Consider the following 18,226-nt stretch of genomic DNA (forward strand, 5'->3'; position numbering starts at 1 on the left):
AATAAAAGCTTTTTGTTCTATGTATTTTTGTGTTACTTATTTTGAAATCTTTGTATTGATATTCATGTTATTAACACGTTACAGCACCCATAAAAGATCCCTGTTGCAATAATTAGCGTCCTTGACATTAAAGTTATTAATCAGTATGTATTCTTGCTTTATAGTGTTATGTTTCTTACTTTTGAGACCTAACCACACTGTTTTAAGTGTAGGATTGTTTTTTCAGGTTATTTGCATAGGGGTGAGCTTGTTTTGAAGGGGCATTCGGCTTATTTTGTCCTTCCGATCTGACTGGCAACACTGGAAGGACACGTGACTTCTGACATGGAATGGATGCATGAGTTCACACTTCGCTGTCATTTTTGAGGACATAGACGTAATTGGAAACTGATTTCTGTATTGTAATAAATAAACTGCCCATCCGCAGCCTGTGTCATTTATTTAGAATTAACCCACAAAAATGCTAAGTGTATTTGAGTAATTCGTATAATGAAAGCGTTTTGCTTTGGTCGTAATTTTAATTCGTTTAACTGTAAATACGCGATACTTTACCGGCGCAGGTTGATACGTTCTGTTATTGTTAGCTAAAATACAAGATGGTTTCATGGCTATCGGCAACATAACTAAGTGGAAAAAACAGGACGAAAACAGGAAGCCACTGTCGTTTCCAGGACTTGGTCGTGGTTGACTTTCCTGTCTTCCGTTTGGCTTGCGTGCGACGTCAACTAAGAAAGCCCGCCCCTTTAGGGAAATCATGCCTACCAAGTGACAGCCGAGACAAGTCTGTACCTATGCTGGCAATGGGGTAGGACGCGCATGCGCATATCACGACGGCGCTGAAATTCAAATTTGAACGTTCTGCGGAAGAGAACACAGCCTCTCCTGCACTGCCAGATCGTAGACACAGGCCGAGCATCTTCTAAGCATGGATCCCTTCACAGAGGTACGTGGCGAGAATATATATTTAGAGCGATCAGTCCCTTTCAATTCCGGATGCCTGCACGGAACTGTCTTTTTCCCCAGAGTTGCAGCTTGATAATGTGTGTTGTGTTGTGCTTTGCAGTGGCTATCTGTACTGTCACCACTATGAAAAGCTACTCATATCAGTGAGTTAGATTTATTTGCCATCACGCTACCTTTTACTGAGAGCAGGCCCCCCATTCTAGTTATTGATTCTTAAACCCTAGAGCGATAGCCACCTTGTGCGGGGCGGGCGTGGCATTGTCCAGAGTTCCTTTCACATTCTACGTATTTATCCCAGCATCATATACCTTTTATGATTAGCAGAGCGCGTGGACCTTTCGCCGGCTTTGTGTGCGCCTGTATTCATAGATGTACCGAGATTCGAACTAATTGTTCCCCCGTCCCAGTGAGTCCTTGCAGTGGCTCAGAGGTCTCCCGTTTGGAGCCCCTCCCAAATCAAAATGTAGTATTTTATGCGGCGTCTTGGTGCTGTTTTAATATTTCAAAATCCTTTATTTGAAAAACCCTTTGACAAAAGCTTTTGCTTACTGTTGCTCCAAATAGTCAAATGGACGTACCATTTATTGATTACCACCGGCTGGACAGAAGACACTCAACAGAAACGAACCAATATAAGAGCTTTCTGTTATCGGAATATCTTCAATGAATTAAAAGGGTAGTTTGTCAACTATAAAGAGTGCACACAGTTTATTCTTTGTAAGCCATTTCGCAAGGAAATACTGAATTGGATCACAATTTGTTGCAACACCGGTTGGAAATATCTGATCAGTCCATCCAATTGTTTCACCGAAATGTAACTTGATTTTTCGCTTAGCCTTGCACTAGTGGCTTAATCATGTTTTCTGTTCTTTTAGAATACAATATTCTAAAAAGTGAAGTATTTTAAGTTTGCAACTTGGATGGAACGCTGACAAAGGTTTTGTGTTAACCTGAACATTTATGTTGCAGGTGTACAGACCTTTTTAGTTTTGGCTATTAGGTGGCGTTTAAACCGAAGTATTACATTGAAGTACTACTGACAGGAGGGAGATGTGAGGAGAACCTTGTGTGTGAGTGTTTTATTTTTTTCCACATCCATTCATCCACTGACTGGCCCTGCTAATCCCTATGTGGCTAGGCGTGCTGAGTATACAGGTGCTCTGGGCACTGGTGCTTGTCTCAGACAGGGAGATGCATGCTATTTAGGTATAACCCAGCAAACTTGAAATTGACTTCCCTTCCTATGACCATTCATGTGCAGGGTTCGAAATTAAGATTAAATGAGCAGGAGCTAAAACCAGCTCTTGGGTACACAGCACTCTGCAAATCTAATTTACACATGAGATGCAGGGGGCATAAGTTCAAGTTGCAAGCTACAAGCCAGGCACAAAAAAAAGCTCCCCCGCCACTGCAATTCTATGCATGTACACTACGCCATATATTACTAGCCAGTGGCAAGTGCACATTTTGCACCCTGTGAGAGGTACACTTTAACTTTTTGCCCATTATGTATGATCCACTATATTTAGATGTGTCCTAATTGTTTTTCAAAGAATCGTAATGTCACAAATGCGTGCGTGTAAGGTACCAGGGAGCCTGGAGCCAAATGTAGGTCTTGGTAACTGTTGGTTTTAAGATGAGCAGGCTCTCTTAGGAGAGAAGCGGGAGGTAAATGGCTCAGAGCAATTTCGGACCCCTCCATGGGGTATATTTGAGTTACTTTCACAATAAAAATTACCTGTGATGCTCTATAGGACCTACCAGTGTTATTTCTAAGCAGTCTCTTGTAAGGCATACATTAGCTTTCAGAAATTGATAGCAGAATTTGCTCATTAAAATTTTCTTGATTAGCACACTTTTTTTGATTAGCAATTTGGTACTGATATGTTAAGTGTCACCTGAAGTTATTTGTATCAAGACATAAAATTAGCAAGAATACAGCATTTCTTTGTACCTCTGAAATTACATTAGTGCGATGAGTGTCTGTAAAATGTAAAGGTTAGCTGCATGAATGGATACAAAAAAATGGATATGATAAAAAAAGCTCGGAATACATCTGGGTGCAGTCAGTGTTGCACAGGGCAGTGTCCTTCAAATTGTATGCTTGACCCTTCATTTGCTGTGCAAGGAGATGTTCAGAAGTTTCATAAAACCAGAAAGTTCACAATGTTCAAAGAAAGTCTTAGCCTGAGACGACGTATGGCTTTGAGGCTAGAAGGGTAATTGTCAACTTCAGGTGGACAAGATAGCCTTGCCTATCATTGATATGACGGGACATTTCCACACAAACACAATTGCACATCACCTTTACCATAAGAATGAAGCTACTTTTACAACAAAAATTCAAACTGTAGCTTGATATATGGCATTTATAACGCGCCTATACACAAGTGTTTCAAGGCCCGACGAGGCGAGGGAGGCCAGGTGTCGTTCAGATCGCGCAAGTGCGAGGGTAGGGAGAAAGGGAAGAAGTGCCAGGGAAAGGGGAAAAGTGCAGTACATGGGGAAAGAAGAATAAATACGATAAATAATAGCCTGAAGGTGGCAAGTGCAACGTAAGAGCAGACATAAGTGCTGGTAAGGGACTGATGGGATACAGAATCAGTCCCCAAGGGCAGGGGGTTGCCAGGGAGGCAGGGCAGGAGAGCAAACGGCAGGACCTGGCCCCAAGATCAGAAAGGGTGGCCAGGTAACCAGTGCCGAATCAGTAGGGAATATCAGCAGGGGAGAGAGGCAGAGAAAGCGGAAGCAAAGAGGAACGTTTTGAGGTTCTTCCGGAGATGGTTCTCCTCAAGTTTCAGGGAGGCAGGAAGGCTGTTCCAGAGGGAGGCCCCAGCCGAGGAGAGAGATCGACCACCAACTCGTTGCTTGGAGAAGCGGCTGACCCTGAGGGAGTTGGAGGCATATGAGCGAAGAGCCCGAGAAGGAAGGTATTTAGGAAGAGAGTTGAAGGTAATGCGGTCCCAGGCCCCAGAAGGCCTTGTGGATAATGCAGAGGGTTTTTAAATTAATCCTGGCAGCCACTGGGAGCTAGTGCAGAGATTTCAGTTCTGGAGAGATACGATCCCTGGGCTTGAGGCCAAGTACAAGTCTCGCAGTCCTGTTTTGGATAAGTTGCAGATGGCGGAGAGTAGAGGCAGGCAGATTAAGATAGAGGCTGTTGCAATAGTCCAGCTTAGAGAGAACCAGAGCTCTGGAGACTGTGTGCTTCTGGGGGAAGGAGAGGAGAGGAAGAATACCTCTGAGGAGGTGCAGCTGGTAGTGTGACTTCTTAGAGATGTCAGAGATGTGAGGAGAGAAGGAGAGTGTTGAGTCGAATATGACCCCGAGGTTTTTAGCCTTACAGGTGGGAGCAGGAAGAGGGCCTTCCACATAACTCAACTCTCTCCTTAAACACAATTCCCCACACCCTCTTAGCCCATAGTATTCCTCTGGTGCACCCATACACACTTCGTCTAGAAATGGGTGACTATCATAGTCCTTGGCCACCCTCGCACAACTTTAATGGCTGAAATACTTGCATGATAGCACCTCCTCCCAAATGTTTGGACTTTGGTCCTTCTGAGGGTGGTCAACCAAAATCGCTTTGTGACCATAATTATGGTAAAAGGCAATATGACTATCTCTAACAAAGGACAATATCCATTGTTTTCAATATAGTGTTAATTACCATTTTCAGGAGGAGGGTAGGGCCTCTACCGGTCCAGAAGCCTGAGTCGGGTAAGCACAAGCGCAGCATTCCAGCCCTGCACATCCATGAAAGTGATATTTATCGCTATTCGCACTCGGAGCAGTAGATCTGTAGCTTTACATACTGGATGGAACTATTGATCATTACTTTGCTTACATTTCTAGTTAGCTTTGTGTATTATGGACGAGAAACTAAAGTAAGCGACTAAGGAGAGTGGATGTTGTAGCAGGTAGGGAACTGGGCAAACTAGGTGGAATATTGTAGTTTTGCGGCCATCTCACTTTCAGGGCAGCTGGTATAAAGCAAGGGGTTGAACGATATGTTGACAAAGAATTTGAGATCCGCTCATAGGCTGAGAAACAGTTGCACAGATTATGCAACCATCAGGCCACATAAATTGGTTTGCCATTAAAAGCATTTGATCATGTACACTTTGAAAAGTGTTCACAAATTGAAATATAGTTGACACTGAGATGTATGTACAATTACTTAAACTTGACTGAAAAAACATGTAGACACTGCAGTGTTGCAATACTGTAATTATGCATTATGTAACACTCATAAATGCTGGTCTTTGCCAGACCGGATATAGTTGGCTTAGTAAAAAGTATAATGCAGCTTATTGTTTGTAATTATTTTGAAAAAGAGCAAATGTTTATTGCCTTGCACTCCCACACAGGGCTTTGGCAATTTCATCTCCCATTAGCCTCTTTGCGCTTGCAGTGAACAGATAGTGTGGAGGGAGCCCTGAGGGAAAGAGGGGAATGTCATTTGAGCTGTGCTACACAAATGGCAATTTAATTAGCAAACCTATAGAATTGCTATGCGACTGCTTTATTTTATGCCTTGTTTTGAGAGTGTACTTTAATTGCAGCGGTAAGTGAGGTGCTGTGGTAATGTCATAACCAAGTTTGCTGTCAGTCACTTGATTTATAAACAGTGTCCTCATTTATTTATGCAGATCTACATGTTTAAAACCATCAGTTGGTCAACTCATTTTAAGTTACTTTGGTTGCTCCTGCACGCTTCTTTTATCCTGTTATTCGGGGGGTGGTGTGGGGGGGCAGGGGATATATGGGATGTCTCCCCACACCTCTAAACACATGTTTGGTTGAGACGACCTAATGCAGGTAGTTTTAACCAATGCTTACTGTTGCATTCAATAAAGCACTGGCAAAGCCGTTCGTTTTGGTTTGTGTACAGGTATTGGGTAGGCATTTGACGGGCACTGACATTGTGCACCCAGGCATTCACTGATTTCCAGCTGTTGCCAGACACTAAGTAACGCCATGATGGTGCCTGCCCAATGCCTTTCCTACGAGCCAAAACTGTTAGCCGTGCCAATGTTTTTTTCCTCTGATAAGCAGACAGCAGTGAAGAGGCATATACTGTGGACTTCTGTAGCAACTGACTTCTCCATGGGCATCTTGTTTGATAGTTGCTTTCTGTCTTTTGGGTAAACTTTATAATTTTGTCATGATGCAATTTATCACAGTGTGCCTCCTCCATGCTGTAGAACTTAAATCAACTGCTTTTGAGGACAATATGCCTGTTTGTTTTCGAAAGGACACCCCTCTAATCTCGCTCACCTTTTGCAACATGTAATATTTGCTGACAATGCCTGGCCTCTTTGGTTTTTGCAGGTATGGTTGTGTTTGTGCTACCTGTTGGCAAACATTTCGAACAGAAAAGAGGGGGGAGGCGAGGCGGGGGGGTGTTGAGAAGGTTATTTTCGGGTCACAGTGGACAAAAGGACACCAATCCTTTGTGTAATTTTTTTTTAACTATTTTAAAAAAAATGTATATAAATACTTTTGGAGGAAAATTGTACCTAAAAGATTCATCTTGTTCCTATTACCATTTGATCTGCAGCACATGTTCTTGTGAATGGTGTTTGTTTAATTGTAATTAAATTATTTGCATTTACTTTGTGGGCAAGTAATTTATATATGTATAGTGTGAACGGTAGGGGCGGTGGACAGCGGAGTATGTGGGAACCACCCCCTTTTTTTATAATGAAAACTAATACATGATGAAATGCATAAAAGTGAGTTACAACTAAGTAATTTACTTCGATGAAACCACATAGAACCCTTGCAAATATTCTCAATCTGCTGCAAAAGTGTCAATGCCATTTGTAATGCCCTTTTGCTGGAGAGTGAACAATTCAAGAAACATTTGTTGATGCCGTCATTAAACATACACCAGTGAATTGACAGAAGTCACTTAGGATGTGAAACTCCTGCAGGAATTATGGGGATTTCAGCTAAACCTTTAACTGAATACTCTAATCTTTTGTGTTGACATGGTAGAGGAGTTTTGGGGGGTGGGGAGTCAGAGGGGGGGGGGGGGGCAAACCTTTCCAGGTGCAAGCTACTCCGCCAGGCTCATTGTCTCGTCCCATCAGTTCTCCACATGTACACAATTTTTCACTTTCTATTGGCTAGTGGTGAGTGCACATTTTGAGTCCTGGAAGACTAAAATTAGTGTGTGTTTTAGGCTAAGAGGACTGTAAGGTTTTAGTAGAATGTACTGTTCCCTAATCTAAACAAGATTTCGGGTTTGTTTTACATTGAAGTGTCTTTCAGTTCATTCAGGTCTAACAAATGTACCCAGAAGGTTTACTTTTTTGGTCTCAACAGTTAGTTTGGAAGAGGAGCCGCCTTTCTGGGATCTGTAGCCGTTGTTGGTTACTCCCAGGGCATGTGATTCTCTCCAACTGGATCCTAAGGTCCAACTTATCGGGTACCAACAGGAATGTCTGTCCTCAGTGGTGTTGGGGGGTGGGGAGCGGGGCGCTTTCCCAAGCGTGCCTGCCTGCCTGTGTACTTGTGAAACTGACCATATTCTCTTCTAGTCAACCGCCTTGGCTACAAGCCCATAACAGGTTCTGGTTCAGATGTGCAACCACAACAGGCTCTTGTTTTGCCTTCTCGGTTCTGGGGCTTTCCCCAGGGCTTGCAAATGCTATACCCGGATGGCTCTCAAAACTCCTTCGAACTAAGAAGCCTTCCAGTCTTTACGAATCCAGTGGATACAAATAGGTTAATTGTGGCACGTTCCGTGATGCATGGCCTTAATATGGTCGGCTGCATGATCTTCTGATCATGCAAAATCAATAAAGTGGATGGGAGGCCCAGCAGATCGTATACCTTCTCCTGGGATGTTGTGCATGGCTTATTACCTTCTGATAGCTCTGAGCATTTGACCTGTAGCCCCCTGTATGGCTACAATGTGAGATCTTGCCATGCTACACATGGGTTATCTCCGGGTGTTAAGTATTTGGGTTCATCCTGCTGAAGTGATAGTCGCTATCGAAATAATATTAGTGTTCCTTTGGGACTAATTCCCAGTAGCGCAATCGCCGGGATCTGAACATGTGCTCCTACCGCCTCCCTCCTTTTTATATATTTTTTTTTTCCCCTCAAATTAATATGAAGGTGAAGATGAGTTGTAGAAAAAACAATACTACGTTTATGTAGGTGGTCCTATTTATTTTTTGTTTCTCCTGTTGGCTGGCTACCACTTTCTTATAAATATGCACTTTAGACCTGCCAAGCAGGATTGTACCATCGTTAGCACTTTGCACCTTAGAAATGGATACGATCTTTAATAATGCTCTGTGACAAGTATATGCATTTGCATACTCCGTACTCTGCACTTTACATTTGTGGAACGGCGGCGAGCACTATGCTAAAATGTTTAGATTGTGTACTAATTACGGGCACCACACGGTAATTGAGTTAAATTTACTCCATTGCTATTAAGTTGTATATTACGAGATAAAAGAGCATTTATATGGAATACCGTGCAGCAGCATGGGCTCGAAAAAGTAATTTATCAAATAGACCCGTTCAAAAATGGCCGACAGTTTCACACAGACAAATGGGGTAGTTCCCTTTCTATGGCTAATTATGTCACATGGGGTATTTTAACCCACAACGTTTGGGTCATTAGTTGTGTACAAGTGGGCGGAAGACCGCAAAAAGCGTAAACTCCATCTAATATGCGCCAGTCACCTTGGGAGAACCACAATGTGCGTGTTTTCTGATGATTTTTTTTCGCCATGAGAATGTTCGATAATTTTATGGAACTTTAAATAAAGTGGAATATTTTTCGAATTTGGTTTCCTGATTTTCCTTTCTGGATTGAGAAGTGCGCCTCCAACGACTCTTAAGCTTACAGCCGAATGATAAATATATTTTTTTTAACTTTATTAAAAGTTAACAATTTGGAAACAAAATGTTGTTTAACTAAATTCATATGCTTGTTTTGTTAAATTGGGGGAACTATTCTCAATAAGATTGCGCATCTAAATGTAGCGTGCAGGATGTGCGTCCCTAGCATCTGCATACCAGAGACTATTGGGAGTGTAGCCCCATAAACTCTTGCACCTTTCGATCCCAATTAACCACCAAACCAACTTCGCTCGCATTCTGCCCTTGGGACTTCTATGTAATTTGTAAAGGTGTAAATACTGACCTCTGGCTGTCAATTTTTAAAAGCTTGTGATTCTGTCCCTGGTATACGTGTCTACTCTTAACCACCCGTTTTATACGCAACTCATACAATGGTCTTATGTAAAGGCACCTTACCATAGGTCTAATGTTGTGCTGTTATTGACTTCTTTGTTATTAATTTAGATGTAAGTAACGGCGTTCTTCAATTAAAAAAAAAGCTGTATAATTAAAATATATAGTATTGTGTATCTTTGTTTCAAATAGGTGCTGGGGGAGGGCTCTGGTAACTTACTGGCATTCTTCATTACTCCTACTGTGAGGAATTGCAATCTGGCAAGGAGGTAGTCGTGTTTCTTTTGGTTTCTATGAATTAATAAAATGATGCAGGTATTCCATCTCTGAAAGGGTAATTGCTCAGATTCCCCATTCATAAGCACCAAGCCAAAAGCATAATGCACATTTGTGCCCTGCTGCATCAGTAGACTGATCTGCAGCGCCTGCTCTCCTGTGGCACAGAGCAGGTTCTGAGGATGTCATGCCCATTTGACAGCTGCGGTAACAGCCAAGTCTCTGCATTGCAGGGGCTGCAACATGATATGCACCTCTGTTCCAAAGGCATAATTTTGAGTGTGTTGTCCTGGTGGCACAACACTTTAAATATAAGGCAAACCTGAGTTTAGGTATGCTGGGCAGCATATCTGTTATCCAAGCCACGTCAATTTGATATCCCACCATGTGCCAGCCCTGTGAGCCCTGGTCAGCTGTGGAAGGGTTTTCTGTATTCTCCCCCCAACGGGCTGTCTTTATGACTAGTGGCAAGAGTTGCCAGGGCATGGAGCTTGCCCCTTTGTTCTTTTGTGAGGGCAGGAACACCCTCCCCAGAGAGGCAGCCCCTCCACAGGAAGCTGTCTTGGGAACAGGATTCAAATGCCACACCCATTTGCAAAAGGCTTGGCCTCGCAGCAGGGTGTTGTACACCAAAAGGGGCTTTTATCCTATTAAAAAGGGGCTAGGTTAATGTACACAGGGGGAGATTTTTACAGCTGCACGAAGGTTCCACCATCTTTGTTCTCTCTGCTTCTATTGTTCCTTCCTTCACCTGCACTTTCTTTAGCACCAAGCACTTTGGGGTGTGATGTCAGAAGGCAATGTCTGCTTGCTTTAAGAACCGGGATAGGACCCCTAAAGCAGGCTAGCTTTAGTCCGATGATCTTTGGGAATTTGCCTTTTAAGATGAGGGATCGACCACGCCTCCTTTGGTTGGTGTGTTGAAGACTATGTTCCAAGGCAGAGGCTCTGTTTTTTTTTTTTTAACCATCCCCATGGACCACTGTGGGGTGAACTGTTGTTTGGAAACCATATGCCTGTCTGCGTACCCAGGACCTTGTTGGTTTTTGAACTGGTTTCCACATCTCAAACCACAGTACCGGCTGGTGCTGCCTTTTTGGCAGTCGCTGAACTCTTCAAACCAGTGGGCTTGGATCTTGAACTAGATTGAAGCTACATTGAACCTTGCAGAGCCTGTCACCTGCTCGCCTCCAACTACTTCTGCCAGACACTGACTTCAACTGCTGGAGTGTCACTCTCTGACTCGAACCAGCAGTCTCACTAATAAATCTACCTGGCTTGACCTCAAACTGCCGCTTCCTCGAACCACACAACAAGCATCAGGTTCACTGCTTTGAGCTATGGGAACATCACTCCCCGACCCTACCCAGAGGTTAAAACCTGGAATGGAATCTGCTTGATCCTGGTGAGTGCTCCAACCTGCATTGTTCGAATGGCACCTTCAAATTGCTCTGAGGCTCGGTATTCGCCGCAGCAAGATATTGACTGCTTGGTCTATCTTTGGGCCCTAGACTGGTTGGGTCATTTTGCCCCCAAGAACATATCCTTTTAAACAACATTGTGGATTTTACATGCCTTTTCACCCCTAATAACTCGGGATTGTTGCATTTAGGTATCCGTGCTTATTCTGTGTTCTTTCCATAGTGGTGGCTTTGTCTAATGATTTTTATTTAGTTATACTTGCATATTGTGTGTTTTTAATTAAAGTATGTAATTTTTTTTATAGAACCTTGATTTGACATTCCTTTATTGGACTGTTTAGCTTTGCTGTATGGGTAACTACTGAATAACACCCCTCTTGAGAGTACTGCCTTCCCATGTTACCGTAAAGGGTGACAGAGGTATATCTCTTAAAAGTGGCTGTTGTAAAAGGTATATCATGCAAAGTCTCTGCAAACCCTATGTTACTCGAACTGCATATCGTGATCCTAAAGCAACCCTCCCATGGACGAAGGATCTTAGATCTGAATTGGTTTCCCTCTGTCCTCTAGAGGAAACGCATTTTCTTGGACATTTGTGCAATACAAAAAAGTATTGCAACTTTCATTGAGAACAAGGGAAGAAAATAATTTGTGTTATAACTGGGCTCTGACAACGGGCTTCCACTGTTTCGGTGTTCCCTGTGGTGTATGGTTGCTCAATTTGCTTTCTTTGTTGTGCAATACAAGACTGCTGGGATGAATCAAATTGTCATATTTGTACAGCAAATGTACTGTAATAGAATATAATATATTTCAAATATACGACCGTGTAATGCCCACTACACTTCGTTTGGTAGAGGCGGACCAGCCGCTACGTATGCTGTTGACATGACTGTTCGGTCCATTGGCTGATGGGCACCACAGAGTGTTTTCTCACTGGCAGCCGATGGCCCAAATTCACCAAGAGTTAAGTATTTCTGTGGCATATTTTACATCAAGATAGTGGCAGGCTTCCTCTTCTGGGGACGAGGGATTCTCGAAGAATGACTTTCTATGAAACCTCAATTTGGGAGGAAGGCAGGGGTCACACCAACCCCCCGCACCCCCTTAATTTTCCCACCCTATTGTCAGAGATAATAGCAATAAGAAATGCTGGCTCCTCATCCCCTATTTTCCCCCTTCCTCCAACTGGCTGAAAGGGAGTCACTTGCAGAGACTTGGGGGGGGGGGGCGGGGGGGGGGAGGAACTAAGGCAATATTCCATGGATGAGCCCTGCATGGGGTCGCAGGTCCATCACCTGGAACAGTCAACAACCTATTGACCAATTATTTCCCCCCTCAGGTTCCCTGAAAGTCCTGATTGCTGCCCACTTTGCTCTTGGGGGAAACGATGCATACATTTGTTCAAAAATTGATTAGCAGACTTTTCTGGTTAATATGTTCTTGATTAGCAAACATACTTATTTGATTAGCAATGTTGTAGTGTGCCCAAGACATACAGTGAGCACTAATACAAAATATTCGTGCACTACGGAAGTGACCCATTAGTGAGATGAGTGTCTATAAAATGTAACGTTAGCTGCATGAATGGACGCAAATAAATGATAAAAAGGCTTTGAAAACAGTTTTCAGTGCAAGGCGCCGTGAAGCTGTGTGCGCTTGGTGTTGCCCAGGGAAAGGTCCTGTATGTTTGTCCCAACATTTGCTGTGTGAGCAGCAGTTTTATAAGTCAAAACGTTCCCAATGTTAAAGGAAAGTCTGTTAAAGGAAAGTCCTAGCTGGAGACCAAGTACATTGTATGGTATTGCAGCAGGCAGGATAATTGTCCACTTGAAGTGGACACGATGGCCCTTGCCTGTCATTGATACCCACTCTTTTCAATTTAGCGTTAAATGCCACTTTTGTGGAGGGGCAGGTTTGGTAACGGCCCTCAGACCTGACCCAGGTAGTACAAGCACAGCAGTCTGAGGTGCCGAGTATACTTTTTTGCTTTCTTTTAAGGGACCCAGGCTTTGCACAATGTATGCTTCCCATAAAGAAATTATGCATGTGTCTGCAAATGGAAGGAATGATTTACAGGTGGGGGGGGGGGGGAGGGGATTGCTGGCGAGCTCTGGTGGAGCAGGAGGGGTCGAGGTGAGGCATGCCAGTGGAGACTCGGTAGGTACAGCCTCCAAGGTGAAGGCTGGGCAAAGGCACATCGGGCCGGCATGAAATGCAGGCAGCTTCTTGCAGATTCTGCTTGCATTCCCAGCCTCCTGATTGGCTAGCTCTCTCTCCAGGTGCTAACCTTTAATGCAATCCTAGTTTTGGAGCAAAACGAACTCTGGAGACTAACCATGGATCGCTACATTATGTAAACATCCAATTGGCTTTGTGTATTCTTTATGTACGAGAGTAAGCAGAGTGGCTGGCATAGCAGGCAGAGAACTGGGAAAACTAGGTGGATTATTGTAGTTTGCGGATAGAATGTCCAGGAGTTTGGGATCCGCTCATGGGTTGAGCACCAGCTGCACAGTTGTATGCAATACGTAGGTCTCGGAACTAGGCTTTCCATCAAGGCATTTGTGTGTGATCATGCACACTTTCACTCGTGCTAGCCAATATGATCTACCCTGCCATACAAAATGAAACCTAGTAGACACTGAGATTTCGGTACACTGAACTTTTCTGAAAAACATTTAGACAATGCTGTGTTTTACAGTATCCTGCATTATGTGACAACATACGTTTTTGTAAAGGTTTTTTTTTTTAAACAAGTATTGGTCTTTCTACAACAGATTGTAGTCAGCTTATCAACCTGAATAGTTCTGGTTTGCAATTATTTGAAGATTAACAACATTTCTTAATTGGCTCTCTCCAGCAGACCTTTGTCACTTCTAAGCGTGGAGGAGAGGAGTACTGCTGTGCTCTATTTTCATTAGCCTCTTTGAACGGAGGAGAGATTGGGGAGAGCCATGAGGGTAAGAGGAATGCAGGATGAGCTGTTTTTTCATTGAACAGGATATATTAGATCGTCAGTTGTGCTACACAAGTGTCAATTTAATTAGTAAACCTACAGAACTACATAACAAATTACTATGCAGTACTGCTAATGTTATGCTTTGGAAAGGTGGCTCTACCCCCTTCTGGAAACTTTCCTGTAAGGTGTAGAACCTTTCTTGCTCTGAAACATTTCCCCCTGTACACCAGGACAACGATCCTAATGGCTTTCATAAAATAGCAGGCCTGCTGGGTGTCTGGATTTCTGTAGGGAGAATGGCTCTCTCCCCTGTTGTGCCTCTGGCAGCCCTCAGAGATGAGGGGACATCTTTGAATCATCCAAGCTGATGCCAGCTCCAGCAGAAAAGTGAAATGCAACTTGTTGTATATAAGTGCTCAAACCGTTTTTAAAAAAAAATGTTTTACAAGCCGACATTAACAGAGTAAACCTAACTGCAGAGAGAGCCCTGGGGCTGTTGGTGTTTTGGGAGTTCCTGGTCTGACTGTTGAAAAGAAGTTGAAAAGCACAGCTTGAATGCGCGTTTTAAACTTCAGACTTGACTCACATAAAAAACAATTTGGGGAAAATTGTTTTTCTTGCAGTTTCAGATGTACATGCAGGTAAAGGAAACCTTCAAGCAAATTAAATTCACTTGCTCTAGCAAAACAAAAAAGTGTACCAATCAAGGTGAACATTCTTGAAGCACCAAGCAGTTAAACAAGGCGTGTTCAGTCCTAGAGATTTTAAATCGCTGACGCATTTCAGATGCAATGTCCGTTTTTCATAGCTGTTGTACTGCTTTTTGCTCTAAATTAAATTTTTCTCTTAAATTCATTCACCAACTTCTGTAAGCCTAAAGTGTGTATATGCTGGGTTTGAAAACTAAAACCTTTCACCTGAAATATAAAGTCTCCCATTAAGTGATTGTAATTTGCTTGAAGGTTTCCTTACTTCATGTACATCTGAAAGTGCAGACCATTTCTTTCCTAAATTGTTTCAAGTGTGAAGTTTAGAACGCGCATTTTTCTCCATGTATTACATTTGTCTTGCATTTGAATGTTCACACCTGTTTATGACAACTTTCTGAATCGCTTTGGGATTGGTCCCTCAGGAGTGCATCTGGGGGGTAGGTTCCTGTTGGAAACAGGCTTATTTTCTTACTTGCCCCTAAGATCAGACTGCCTACGCCCCTGGTAGTAGGGCAGACCTGTGTGCGCTTGGGGTGGGGCTGGGGGCAGTAGGGATTGGGGGGGGTGCTAAATCGTCATGGTCTGCTTTATTTTCTGTCTGGCCTACCTCGGCTCTGATTCCATTCAAAGAAATGGAGGCGGGGTGGGGGCGCGCACTGTGCTGGTTTTGAGGTGTGCGTCATCTGTCCCCCTAATCTGCCCCCCCCCCCCCCCCCCCCTCCTCCTCCTCCTCCTCCTCCTACAGCCTAACCGAGGCGTGGAAAGTACTGGTAATGCTTACATGGTTGCTTGATCTAACACTCCACTGCTATCCTCTGCTTTGCCATATTATTACGACCTGTATAGCACATCTTCTGCCAGCTCCATGGTTTCTTAGCGCTTCAGGATCTGCAAGAGCTGGATGTTGGGTAGGGGCCTAACTTGTAGTAGAAGGAAAAGGCAGCATCGGTTTATTCCAATGTTGAAATGTGAATAAACTTGCGTCTCTAAGTTTCAAGCAGCCCTGCAAAATCTTCCCCTAGAAAAATGTCCCACAAATGATCGATCACTGAAATAGTCCCCCTTCAAGTAAAGAAGAGGTCAGTAAACTGGCAAGGTAGTTCAAGGCAATTTCTTCATTGGGATGTAATTTCAAAAGGAATCCCAAAATCATTTAATTTCAAATTCACGTCTCTAAATTGCCTTGTGAAGAAAGCCCACATCACAGCCCCTGAAAGAGCAACAATGTCGTAATTGGGCAGGTTTTTAGCAAGGTGCAAAATGTGCACTTGCCAATGGCGAACGATAATTGATTCTTGGCAAGTATGAAATGGTGTGTAGGCTTGATGTGTAAAGTGACTTTTAATGGCTGGCCAGTAGTTTATAACTTGAATTATGTTAACCTTTTTGGATCCCGGGCCCAATATCGGTCCCTATCTGCATTGGCTATATTTGACCTCTTTATTTAAGTATGCTTAGAAGTGAACTGGTTACCAGACGAAGTATTGCTATATCAAATATGAGAAATAGCAGGAAGCGGAGATGTTAAATGTCTTTAGATTTAGAAGATCGAGGCCCTGTGAAGGGTTTTGACCCAGCTGCCGCCGCCCATCATTCCATCCCAGAGTCCAGGAGAACTGCGCAGTTGGCACAAGACCACTCCAAAGATACAACCTTCTTGTGGGGGGTTCCACATCACCACTCTAATGTAAGGATGCCTATCAAAATAATAGCAAAAATCTCCTGTCAAATTCAAGACAACTCAAAAATGGATGCAGTACCAACAAATTCCCCAAGGCGGCGCTAGCGGTCTAAGGAGAATTGGCTGACAAAGGGACCTGAGTCAACTGGACTTCAAAGGCCTGTTGGTTAATTAAAAAATCTTAGCCACCTGCTGTTCCCAGATGCCAAGAGGCGAGACTCGCCACAGGAGGCAGGATATCACATGGCCCTTCTGAGTGAGAGAGAGGGAGGGGGTTTCCCCTTCAGCCTGGAGGAGAGAGACAATAGCCCCTTTCTGTTGAATGGGGTATGTTAATTTTGAGTGTTTCCTGTCAACAGCCCTCTGCCAGCAAGGAGAGACATGTGATCACTGACCCACCCAGACTTCTGGAGGCGGACCCAAACACTTTGGGGAGTTGAATTGCAACAGATATATATTTTATAGAAACAGTGATAACTTATTGTAACCAAATGACAGGAATGTACAACTTTGAGTCTTAGTTTGAAAAATGCCCTCACGATTTGAGTCCAAACTCTATTTGTACCATGTTCTGGGGCAAAACCCTGCTAATTATGAATATTGTAGACACTGTATTTAGGCTAGAGACATGGAAAGTTACTGGGATATATGTGGAAGGGAAATGTACCTTTTTGTATAATTTTTGATGAAAAACCAATGTTGCAAAACCACTAAAATCGAAAGTTGCCATCTTTGAATGCAAGCTCCTAGAAACGCCTATCTTTTAGTAATATGTGATGTCAAACAACTGTGTACCTGGGAAATATGTATTTGGATCAGGAATAGATTTGTGTGCACATTGACCAGGGCAGTGTCATTTCTGCAGGTCATAAAAATGACATCACTCTGACACACCATCCCTTCCCAAATCGGGGACCAAAGAATCTATTGACCTATCAAATCAAGAGAGGGGCAGGCTTAGTGATGCTAGCCTCTCCACCCACTTTTTAAAACCCATAAAAAGAGACTGCTGGGACAGGTAGAGACATTCAATTCCATTTGCTGCGGAGCGTGCTGACCGACGACTTCACATCCAGAGATCCAACACTTAAAGTTCTGGTCTCTGTCTGGCTTGGAAGTCTATTTCAGAACCTAAAGCAAGGGCCTAAACCCACAAACTGAGAACTCTTCTCAGCAGGCCTCAGCATCCTTAAAATCATTTGCAAACTATTCAACAGCCGGGCGAGCTGTTTGAATTCTTTGCCAAGAACTTTTGCCGGAACCGCAGACCAGACCCAGACCGCTGTGAGCAGAACCAGAAATCCGGATCGCTGTGAGCAGAACCGGTGCCTGATTGACCCGCCGAGCAGACAGAACCGCCGCCGGATGTGTTGACCAGATCCGCGACGAGGCCTATTTCAAATTTATATTGTGAGTACCTAGCAGAACTGTGCAGAACCAATCTCTTAGTTAAAATAATCTAATTCAAACTATTTTAACCATTTTAACCTAAGTAGAACTGCCTCCTAGAAATCGTGTCATCGTCGAATTCCTACTCCATATACTTTTTCCGCAATCGCGATTTACGCACTCGCGAAATTTACCACAATTTGCGATTTTGGCTCAATTTCTCCACTTGCCAAAAATAGCAGCTCCATTCTTTCTCTTTGCTAAAATTCGTTTGCAATCTGCTAATCATTCATAGAGTATTGTTAAAGTGAGCCTGAACTAATATAAAGTAGCCATCACCTACCATGAACCTCTAGAGGGAATTAAAAGCAAATTTAGCACCTTTTCACTTCCTTGCAAACCACATTAAAGTAATTCGCCTGTGTTTAAAACTCATACCTGTTTTCTCTAAGCTTGCTGGGGGTACTGGAACTGTGTATTGCATTATCAAGTGTGATTTGTTGGGATTCTTGAAGACTGTGTGCTCTCCTTTCCATCTCCTTATATTGTATAAAGGGGGCGGGGGGAGTGAATTGCCAGAGAAAAAGTGATTACATTGTTG

The 18,226-nt window shown here is 43.3% G+C and overlaps 1 protein-coding gene across 3 annotated transcripts in view; it reads left to right on the forward strand.

Annotated features, from left to right (window-relative positions):
* Positions 1–779: 779 nt before the first annotated feature.
* The window catches only part of ANLN (anillin, actin binding protein), a 728,409-nt gene continuing 710,962 nt past the window's right edge, over positions 780–18,226 (forward strand). For 2 of the 3 annotated variants that reach the window (XM_069613260.1, XM_069613259.1), the window contains exon 1: positions 780–943. In XM_069613260.1, coding sequence (XP_069469361.1) covers positions 926–943 — 18 coding nt within the window. In that variant the 5' untranslated portion in view covers positions 780–925. Of the gene's footprint in view, positions 944–2,014; positions 2,034–18,226 lie in introns of those variants that run through there. The other variant, XM_069613262.1, reaches the window with a different exon arrangement.

This window comes from Ambystoma mexicanum, chromosome 5p (assembly GCF_040938575.1).
Source record: "Ambystoma mexicanum isolate Mex_15411 chromosome 5p, UKY_AmexF1_1, whole genome shotgun sequence".
Lineage (NCBI taxonomy): Eukaryota > Metazoa > Chordata > Amphibia > Caudata > Ambystomatidae > Ambystoma > Ambystoma mexicanum.